At 49.3% G+C, this 10,499-nt stretch overlaps 1 protein-coding gene across 3 annotated transcripts in view; it reads left to right on the top strand.

Annotated features, from left to right (window-relative positions):
- Positions 1-7,697, top strand: part of LOC139440583 (CD99 antigen-like) — a 28,854-nt gene extending 21,157 nt beyond the window's left edge. For 2 of the 3 annotated variants that reach the window (XM_071220379.1, XM_071220380.1), the window contains exons 9-10: positions 4,380-4,436; positions 5,485-7,697. In XM_071220379.1, the coding sequence (XP_071076480.1) occupies positions 4,380-4,436; positions 5,485-5,510 (83 nt within the window). In that variant the 3' untranslated portion in view covers positions 5,511-7,697. Of the gene's footprint in view, positions 1-1,392; positions 2,817-4,379; positions 4,437-5,484 lie in introns of those variants that run through there. The other variant, XM_071220381.1, reaches the window with a different exon arrangement.
- The last annotated feature ends 2,802 nt before the right edge of the window (positions 7,698-10,499 follow it).

The raw sequence follows: 10,499 nt of genomic DNA on the forward strand, positions 1-10,499 counted from the left end.
TGCGACCCCATCCCTGGGTCTCGGTTTTCATCGGAGCATTTTGTCTGTCGTTTTGGGGGGTGGATGGTCTTGAAAATGGACAGCTCCCCGGGTAGAAATAGTTGCCCTTGCCGTTTTTCAAAAACTAGAGCCTCTTTTCTGAATAATTGGCTCAGGGAAGCTTAGGAGTCCACACATGGCACTGAGAAAGTGAGCTACATTTATTCCCCTAGAAAATGTTCTCTATAGTCCTTTGTCCTTCTGAGGCTAAATGACCATCAGGTGCAACTTTACTGCTTAATTCTTTGTAGTCTCTGTCAGACTCAAGACCCGGAGCTTGTGATTTGTCATTTCTTGTGCACCGTTCACACCAAGGAAATTAGGTGGTATTCTCCTACACACCCTAGTGCAGAAGAGTGACTCTCTCTCTTGGCTCCGTGAGTGGACATTTAGGCTTGTGGTGTCTGTTGAATTGGCATCGAGATGAGTCTCGGGCGGAGCGGAGCTGTTTTCTCAACACGGAGACACACTGATCACACACGGTCCGTCTCGGCCAAAGTCTGTGTGGGAGCCTTTCGGTAATACGTGTTGAGCTCAAGTGTGGAGAACGTATCCGTGTCTCCAGCCCGCACAGGTTGGTAGACGGGTTCTTCATTCATGACGACTTGACTTTATAGACCGGAAACTGTGACCTGGGTTCCACGGTGCGCCGCTGACGCCGTCTCAGACTGGGGCGCGTGGTTGCTGCGTGTCTCTGTGGTCTGCTGTGCTGACTTCAAGGAACTGCTCCACGCGCCTGCTCACAGGGCCCCTGACGCGCACTGACAGAGCCCAGCTGTGGGCTGTTGTCACCGGACGTGAATGAGGCAGCTCCCTGTGTCTGCAGCTGGGTATCGCTGCTCAGGGCCCATCCGCCGGCTTCGGGCAGCGTCTGCTTGGTAGCGGTTTCTTGAGGCTTTGGTGAAATCCGCTACTGCTGTATCTTCCCTCCTTCTGTCCTTCCTTCCCTCCATCTGTACATCTGTCCTCTCCATCTATTCTTCAGTTCATGTTTCCTTCCATCCATCCAGGATCATCCATCCATCTACCGTGCATCCATTCATCCATCCATCCATCTATCCATCCATCCATCATCCCTCCAAGCCTTCCACCACCTCCTCCCCTCCTTCCTACTTTCCTCCCTCCCTCCCTCTCCCGTTCACACCCCCTTAATTTTGGTCTCCGCTCTGATTCTACCTCCTGTTGCTCTTTAGGCCTCTCTCGCTTTGCTTCTGAGCCAGGCCCCGATGTTCTAACATCTCCTCCGCCCTTCTAACAGCCCGTGTCTGCCGCCTGGGGCGTGGGCGCACAGCGGGAGCCAACCTCTCAGACGGTTCACTTCTGTTTTCTCTCTTCCCCAACCTTCCCTTTCAGATGAAGCAAAGATGTAGGGCAGACCGGAACCCCCCTGTGAGGGCCTCCAGACCGTCCTGTCTGATCACTGTGTCTGTCTCCTAAGACGCCCGGCCACACCGCGCCTGGCCCTCTTCCCCTCCCGCGTTAGCGAATGCCTCCGCGTCACCTGCTCCCAGACTCCCTGCCATCCCATGACGTCCCTTGTTTTGTCCCTTTGTGATACATGGACGCGTGTTGTATTACTGCCCTGGTCACTTCGGAAAGTGAAGATGCATGCCGACGTTGCTTTTTCAAGTGAAACCCCGCAGAAAGAACTAAGGTGGACAGCTGCCACGCATGAACCAAGTTCGTCACCAAGGTCACCTTTGGCGGTGCCTTCGGCCGGAGGGCAGAGGACGGCCACCATGTTCCCTGCATCGTCCTGGGGCCAAGCCGACCGGGGTCATTGGCTCTGACCTGTCACACCCCAGATGCGATTTAGACACTTGGACTCACAGCCGGTAGACTTTCATTATGGTGCATTCACCACTCCATCTCCCACAAATCAGTTCCTAACTCTCCGTCTGTAATCGGCTTGTCCAGATATGGGGACTTCTCTATGTTTGGGAGCTGGGGGGGAAGTCCACGTACTTAGGGGTATCCAAACCACCTCACGGTATTGTCATTTTAAGGCAGATTCTTGTTGGCCTCAGAGAATTTTTCAGTCTGTGCATGCCCCCAGAAGCGCAGAATCATCCCTGGGTATTTGGTTCCTCTTCACCCTTGCCCGTCTGCTTCACGGGCGTCAAAATGACTTTTCGTCTTTGCATCTGGGGCGGGGGGGTCCAGCGTGCCGTGCTGGTGCCTTGGGGCCGAGGTTTTGGGGTTAGGATGGGGGTTGTTGGTGGGGCTGTGGGTGCAGAAGCGTTCACCCACAACGCCTTTGGCTCTTGCTGTACTAGATCATACGGGCCTTTTCTTTGGTTGCCTAACATTTACTGTCCTATTACAATGTCTTTGCTGTTTCATCGGTTACGTCTTATTTTGGTAGACACCCATGGTGTGCTGTGCAATGAAAACCCATCAGGAGAGGAGGGGATTAGAAAGCTGTGGAACATCGGCACAATGGAATACTACACAGCCCTGAAAAAGAAAGCAAGCCTACCCTTTGCGACAGTAGGGGTGCCCCTGGAGAGTATTATGCTCAGTGGAAGAAGCCAGGCAGACAAACGCAAACACCATATGATCTCCCTCATACAGGGAATGGAATGAATGAAGTAAACTAAGAAATAACGTAGAGGCAGACTCATAGACAGGGAGAACACACCGACGGCTGTCAGAGGGGAGGGGGCTAGTGGGCTGGGTGAAAAAGATGAAGGGATTGAGCAAAAAAATAAGGATAAACTCGTAGACACAGACAAGAGTGTGATGATGACCGGCGGGCAGGGGGTGGGGGAGGCGGAGGGGGGTGTGGAGGGTAAACGGTGATGGAAGGAGACGGGGCTTGGGGAGGCGATCACAGAACACAACCTACAGATGATGTGTTGTAGAATCGTACCCCTGAAATCTATATAATCGTATTAACCCATGTCACCCCCAGCAAGTTCAATAAACCAATTTTAAACACAAAAGGTTTCAGATTCTAGGCAGCGTGCTGTGAAATGTGCCTGGGGCTGGCGACGCACTGGCCGCCCTGCCAGCCAACGAACGCCGTGGCCCTTGGCGTCCCTCCGCTTTGGGTCTGCTTCCTTCCCGTTTGAGTGGCAGGCGTTTGGTCTCGGAGATGGGAGCCATTGGTAGCTGGGGGAGGGCGTCCGTGCCTGGGGAATCAGGTCCTACACAGCGTGACGTGCATGAGAAGTTGCGTGTCCGTGGGCGAACGTGGGCTCAGCACGCGTGATGCGGTTTCCCTGAGGTTACACTTTTGTGTACAGGACGCAGATTCACACGGATCCGATGTCCTTGTCTGGGTCCGTCTTCCCGTGGGAGGTGCCTCGCTTGCGTCGTCCTGGGCAGCAAAGATGTGTCTGAACATCTGCCACTCTGTCCTGGGTTTGGTCGCCTCAGGCCGCGCACCTCGGGGAACGTGTCAGGAGGAGGCCGTCTGTGTGTGGCTGCGTGTTTGCAAAATTGTGGAAATAAAGCAATACTAGGTCCCAGTCAAACATGATACTGAGGAACGGCGATTTGTTTTCTCATGTGGTGTTTCAGCGGCCCTTCCAGATTCCTCGTTTGCTCGGCATTTAAAAAACAATTTTGCAAATACATGGAGGAAATGTGGCAAAATGTACCTACTACAAAGTCCAGGCGACTGAAATAGAAGTTTGTTTTACCAATTCTTTCTACGTTTCTGTGCGTTGAAAATCGTCCACGGTAAAGAGTAAAGACAAGCAAGAACTTCAGGCCTCGCAGGCAAAAATTCCCATTTCAGAAATGGACCTTAGGGCAGTATTCCTTCTCCCAAAAGATTTATTCGTAAAGGTCTTCACGGCGCCGTTCTTTATACAGCAAAGTGTTACAAATAATCCAAATACCCAAAACTAAGAAAAACATTGTGTTAACAAATTAGGACACTTCCACGTAATAGAATAATGTGTAACTGTTAGAAATGTCGGTTAAAGAAGCAAGATACAATTCGCAGTATAATGTTTTGGTAAAAAAATAAACGCGTGCCCAGAAGAGAGAGTAGAACCACCTCTGCCAGAATGTCAAGTGTAGTTGGGTTTTGTTCTTTGTCACTTTGCCTGTTTCCCTAATGACATAGAATACATAGGCACCTTTCATCACACGAAGATACTTTTAATGTAAGCAAAGTACGTTATCATAACAATTATGGAAATGAAGGACGATGCCCTGTTTTAAAACAGTGTGGGACAGAAAAGTGAGGAGCAGGCGGGCAGCCCCCTGAGCTCTGGCCTCCCCACTGGGGTTGGGGGGAGGCGTGGGGGGCCTCCGCTGAGCCCGAGGGCAGAATTGGGGGTCTTCTCTGCGTATTCACTTGGGGGCTGTTGTGTTCTCCTTTGCAGCCGACCAGGGGGACATCAACATGGAGACCAATCGCACCACCAACACAGAACCGCTCGGTGAGAAGGGGGGGCTGCCCACAGCTGGCCCACAGCTGGCCCGGGGTGTCTATGATTGTGCCTCTCCCAGCAGCGTCGGGCTCCTGCCCCCGTTCCAGCGCCCTGTATGACACCGCACTGCATCCTTTCTGTCTCATTCCCTTTGAGGGGATGTGTTCGGGAGGTGACATTTAAATTTCCCTGGGCTTGAGGCTTCAGACTCTCTTTGAAATTCCCATGGTGATAATTTTCCAAGTGGCGCCCCCTGAGTACATAGACAGGGAGCCGGCAAGAAGCAAAAAGCGTCTTCTGAGACACGGTATTTTGTCCCCTTCCGGGGCCACTTGGAAGGAATTTTCTTTCTCCGGGGGCAGAGCGGGGTCAAGAGGCAATTGTTTATGTTACGGGGCAAAAGGCAGGTGTTTTGAGATTTGGACCACTTTTGAAAATGGCAAAGAAAAACCCACTAGGTGTCCCTGTACGGGGCACCTGATAAATTAAAACTGTGTTGAATGCAATTTTAAAGGGATTTTGACTTCTCAAAATAGAGACTTTGAGGAAGTTCAGTGTTTACTTCAGTGCTGTTTCCAACCGGGGGAAATGTTTAAAACGAATGTTGGTCTTTAAGCACCAAAAATACGAGAGAGACCTCTAAACCTCAAATGAACTGATGAGGGAAGTGCAGCCACAGATCATTGTAAAATAAGAAAAAAAACAAGAACCCTCCTCAGACGGTTATTCAGTCTGAAGTTGGGGAGCTGACAGAGGGTTTGGAGTGCCTGAGAGAAGTGGCGACTACAGCATGCCTTCTCTGCCTTTCTGCCCCTTTTCCTGGAGTGTTTTATTCTTTCTGGGTACATTTGTATCCCACCGCGGAGTTTACTGATGCTTGTGGCTAGCACGTGAGTCTGCTTTTGCCTTCCTGTCCGGGAGCAGTTCTGGGCCCATTTATCTTTCGATAGCAAGAGTCAGCACGTCCCAGAGTTGCAAGAAACAGATAGTCACGGGCGTGTCGGGGGGAGCTGGGAATGCTGTGTGACGTCTTTTCTTGTCTCTTTGTCCCCGGCAGTTCAACAGACGATTGTCGAGAAGTAGCAGATGGCCAGCACATGCAGCTTGGCGGTCAGAGCAGGACTAGGGGACTGCGAGGCAGCACTTGTAAACATCGGGCGCAGGGGGGTGGGGTGGGGTGGCAGCGCCGGCTGGGGCAGCGTGCCGGGAACCAGCCCCCCTGCACCAGCCCCGCCTGGGCGGCCCCACCTGCACCAGCCTCGTCCCCTGCTCATCTTGGATCCTTGGGCCGAATCTTCAGAAGCGGTTTGCCTGTCGCTGTCCTGGGTAGATGACGGCGCCCAACCAGGAGTTTGACATCCACAGGAAAATTTCCCGCACCTTCTGCAAGGCCCTCCAGGGTCCCCACGGGATGTGACAAACTGTCCATCGCAAAGTGCCCGTCATTCCAGTTGCAGAAACCCCGAGCCATGGACGTGTTGAGTGTTCACCGGGCACATCGGAAGCTTCCCCAGCATTGGCCGTTTTGCAAAGCGAGAGGACCCTTCAATCCGCTTCCTCCAACTTCCGTGGCTCAGGACATTTTTATAGCAGGTGAATAAAACGGAATTAGAAACCATGTACTTTTTCCCTGAAATAATTTTGCCGTGGGGTGACTTTTCGGGAAGGCTCTGGAACCTAGTGGGATGGATCCCCCGGCGCGTTGGCTGGGGCTGGAAGACAAAGGACCAGCCTAAGTCCTTGTTCATAATTGCAGGGGTTTTCCCTTTGCCCTGTTCTCAGATACTCCCCTACATGCACATACTCCTCTGCATTCACATGTCTCCCGCATTCGGATACTCCCCTGCATGCAGATACTCCTCTGCACTGAGATGCTCCCCTCACATGCAGATACTCCTCTGCACCGAGATGCTCCCCCCACACGTGGATACTCCTCTGCACTGAGATGCTCCCCCCACATGCAGATACTCCTCTGCATTGAGATGCTCCCCTCACATGCAGGTACTCCCCTCACGCAGATACTCCTCTGCACCGAGATGCTCCCCCCACATGCAGATACTCCTCTGCACTGAGATACTCCCCTGCATGCAGATACTCCTCTGCACCGAGATGCTTGTCCCACACACAGATACTCCTCTGTGCTGAGATGCTCCCCTCACATGCAGATACTCCTCTGCACTGAGATACTCCCCTCACATGCAGATACTCCTCTGCACTCAGATGCTCCCCTCACATGCAGATACTCCTCTGCACTGAGATGCTCCCCCCACATGCAGATACTCCTGCATTCCAATACCTTCTTGCACTGAGATGCTCCCTGCACTCAGATACTCCACGGCATTCAGATACTCCCCCCTGCATGCAGGTACTCCCCAGCCTTGAGATACGCCCCTTCTCCCATGGGGGCGAAGGCCAGCAGTTCATGAAGTGTTGGCAGCATCTTTACAAAATGGTTTGAGTGCTCTGGTGCCAGAGCTCCTTGTACGTTAGGGGCAAAACTGCTTTGTGCCAAAAAAAAATCCCCTTCTCCTCTTCCCGACGCCGTGGAATGAACCAAAAGCACTTGCTTCATCCTTGCCGTAAATGATGACGTTTCCACTGCGGGAAGCATGTCCCCGTGTAGGGCCACATACGCCCCGTGAGGCCCGGCACAGTCACGCTTTTTATAAGGACTTTGCGTGGTGTTTTCTGTTTGCCTCCTGAAGTGCGGGAGCCCCGGCATTCTAAAAGGTGTGGGCGTCCTTGACGTGTTTTTGTCCACCGGACAATTAGGATGTCTTCCTGTACCCTTAAGGGCCACTGCTTGTCCCCAAAGCCAAGCCTCACGCACCTCTGTCCCTGTTCGAAGGTGTGGTGTTCTCGCATTTGGCTGGGCGGCCACTGTCCGCAGCCAGATTTGGGGGAAAGGCTGGGCCACCTTCATGTCTGGGTCTTCCCCATATTGGAACTTGTAAAATCTGCCCCTAGTAGCTTGTGTGGTGGGCTCCCGAGACACCCGCCCTCCTGCTGAGGATGCCCCATGCTCCACCCTCCCATTGCTCCCCCAGCCCCTGCTTCCTTTCATGGTCCAAAACCTCCAAGAACTTCCTTCTCAAGACTGATGTCTGGCTTATTGGGAATTTTAGTCACTTTTCTGCCTCTGATACCATGATAGCTTCTCAGTATTAAGAACAGGGTAAAAAAAATGATCGAGACCCCCTGGGGGCCTAGCACAGCCATGCAGATACCTGCTGGGTGCCCCTGGGTTCAGGTGTGTGCAGCCGGTGGCGTGAGCTTCTGGATGCTACGGGACGTAACACATGCATCCCACACACGTTCTCTCAGTCAGCAAGGGGCAGGGCTGACCGGTCACCACGTGCTGAGTTTAGCCGATGAGCCCAGAACCCTTCGCTAAGAATCGGGAACCACTGTGTTATAAAGGCCGCAGAGAATGTGCCCCTTCCTCCCCAATCAGCCATCGATGGCCTTTGCGGCCCCACTGTGCGCACCGACGGACTTTGTAAATGATATGTAAAAATGCAGATTTTTGTGGCTCTGAATAGCATTGACTTTTATAAGCATAATAATGATAGGCTGAGAGCATACATGTCTCACAGAGAGCAGGCAATAGTGGACGAGCGGGTATGTTTTTAAAAATACCCGTATTTTGCCATATATACTACGCACCGTTTTTGCTCAGATTCTTGAGGGAAAAATAAGGCTGCGCATTAGACATGGGTGGTACAATGAAAATTTTGAACCCCCTGAAATTTTGGGCCAAAAACGTGGGTGCACATTGTCCATGGCAAAATACAGTATGTGGAATTATGACTCATAAATAAGTCTATACATTTAAGAAATGGGTCAGCTAGGCTTACTTTTTATGGAGGCTGTATGACCATTTTTCTAGATTCACTGTAACTTTACATTATGTAAAAATACACATGACTTTCTCCAAAGTGGATCTTCTGGAAAATTGCATTTCAATTAGGTGGCTTATGGCATCATTAAATAGTTTGGCAAAAAAAAAAAAAAAAAGCTTGGTTTCATCTCTTTGAGCTCTCTGAGAAGAAATCGCAGACCAGTAGGTTTTGAAATCAGAATTTAACATTTATTTAAGCGTGAAAGGGTAAGAGTAACATAGTACAAGATTTGTTACAAGTCTGGGTCGTAATGTCCTTAACCATCCCCCGTGAGCTGGGGTCAAGTTTTTGCTATCGAGAAAATGCTACATATGGGCTGGGGTGGGGTGGAGGGATGGGGAGAAAAGGCATACAACTGTAATTGAATAACAATAAAAATTAAAAAAAAAAACAAATAAAAAGTTCAACACCCCCCCCAAAAAAGAAAGAAAATGCTACATATGGATATGTATCTTTGTACATATGGAACTTTGCCAGCAAACGTGTGTGTCCCAGAAACACCTCACATTGTGTTTGTTAAGCAAAAGGGGGTGTGGGTGTTTAATTTTTATCCACACCACACAATCGCACCCCGTGGGGGTTGTACCAATGCTCAGTAGCCCCAATTATACACAGATCTGTTCTCTCAGAGTCCTGCAAATTTTCTGCTGATTGCTAATCTGTTTGTTGAAACATAGTGTCAGATCGATTATTCCACACTGCATTTGTCTTAGCAGGAGTGAGACAAGAATCTCGGTGGGCAAAGTCCATCGGCACTCTTTTCCTAGGAAGTTCTCTGAATAGGCCCTCTGCCCATTTATATCTATGTCATTGGCCCTTTTCTTATTGATCTGCCGGAACTCTTTACATAGGGAGGGTAGTGCCGTGAGACTGTGAGCTAGGGAGCAGGCCTGCTTACTCACTTTTACCTTAGTCTTTCGGGTTTTGAGCGGGTGTTCTCCCCATTCTGCTCTTTAGTAGTTTTGTGTCATGAAATTAGTTAAGGGCTTCTGTGGTTTCCGTCATACTGAGAAAAACCATCGACCGTTCTGACACTATTATTATTATCTTACATACAAAATGTGTTTATTGAGACATGAGCATTGGTACAAACCGTGATTTAAAATGGGTCCCTTTTGAATATAATTCTATCTGAAACATGAAGCCACTTCAGTTTCCTCGACCTTTTTTTAATTTCACTTTTCAATGATTGTTTACATTCCAAATTATGTGGTATTAGTTTGGGGTGTACAGCATAGACAAGTGAATAAAAAAGCTGTGGTGTGTGTGTGTATAGAAATATTATAGTATCAAATTATATATTTATTAAAATATATTAATGATTTTGTGTTATTAAACTGTATATCTATGAATTATTATATGATATAATAGTGATTGTATATTACTGGATTATATATTTATATACACACACAACTGAATAAAAAGCTACAGTATTTGTGTATAAAGCTATACACACACACACACAGGAATATTACTCAGTCATAAACAAGAACAAAATCTTACCATGTGCAACCCCCATAGCTGCAGCTAGAGGGCGTTGTGCTCAGTGAAATGAGCCAGAGCAAGCAAATACCATATAATCTCCCTTATATGTGCAATCTAAAACACAAAATAAACGAACTAACACTTATTTTTGTAAAAACCTCATATTTCTCGCAGTTTTATTTTTTTTTGCATTAAGACATTTGAGGCCGCAGGCACCCATGTTTGCACGGGCCGTGGAGAAGAGGTTGCTCTGTGTATATAATTCTCCACACCTCACTCTTCCAGGGATAATCCCATTATTCCCAAACCACTCATGGAATAACCTGTGTTCTCCCTACTGGTCCAAACTGTGACTTACCGTATTTTGCTGTGTATAACGTGCACCCTTCTGCCCCAATGTTTGAGGGAAGAACTAAGGATGAGCCTTGCACATGGCTATAATGATTACAAAGCACGGGTATAATGAGTATAATAGTCCTGTCTTTGATGGGCACAGAAGTAAATTTACACTTCATAAGTAGAAATAACTACATTGGGAAGCACATTATACACGGTGAAATACGGCATGTCCGCCAGCACACACACACACTCCAGGGGCCAGAAAAAACTCCCGGACCCATTGTGACTCATTTCTCCTTTTGGCTCACTCTGCCTTCGGTGCAGCCTTTCCGGGGAGTTAGAAACT

Source organism: Desmodus rotundus, chromosome Y (assembly GCF_022682495.2).
Source record: "Desmodus rotundus isolate HL8 chromosome Y, HLdesRot8A.1, whole genome shotgun sequence".
NCBI lineage: Eukaryota > Metazoa > Chordata > Mammalia > Chiroptera > Phyllostomidae > Desmodus > Desmodus rotundus.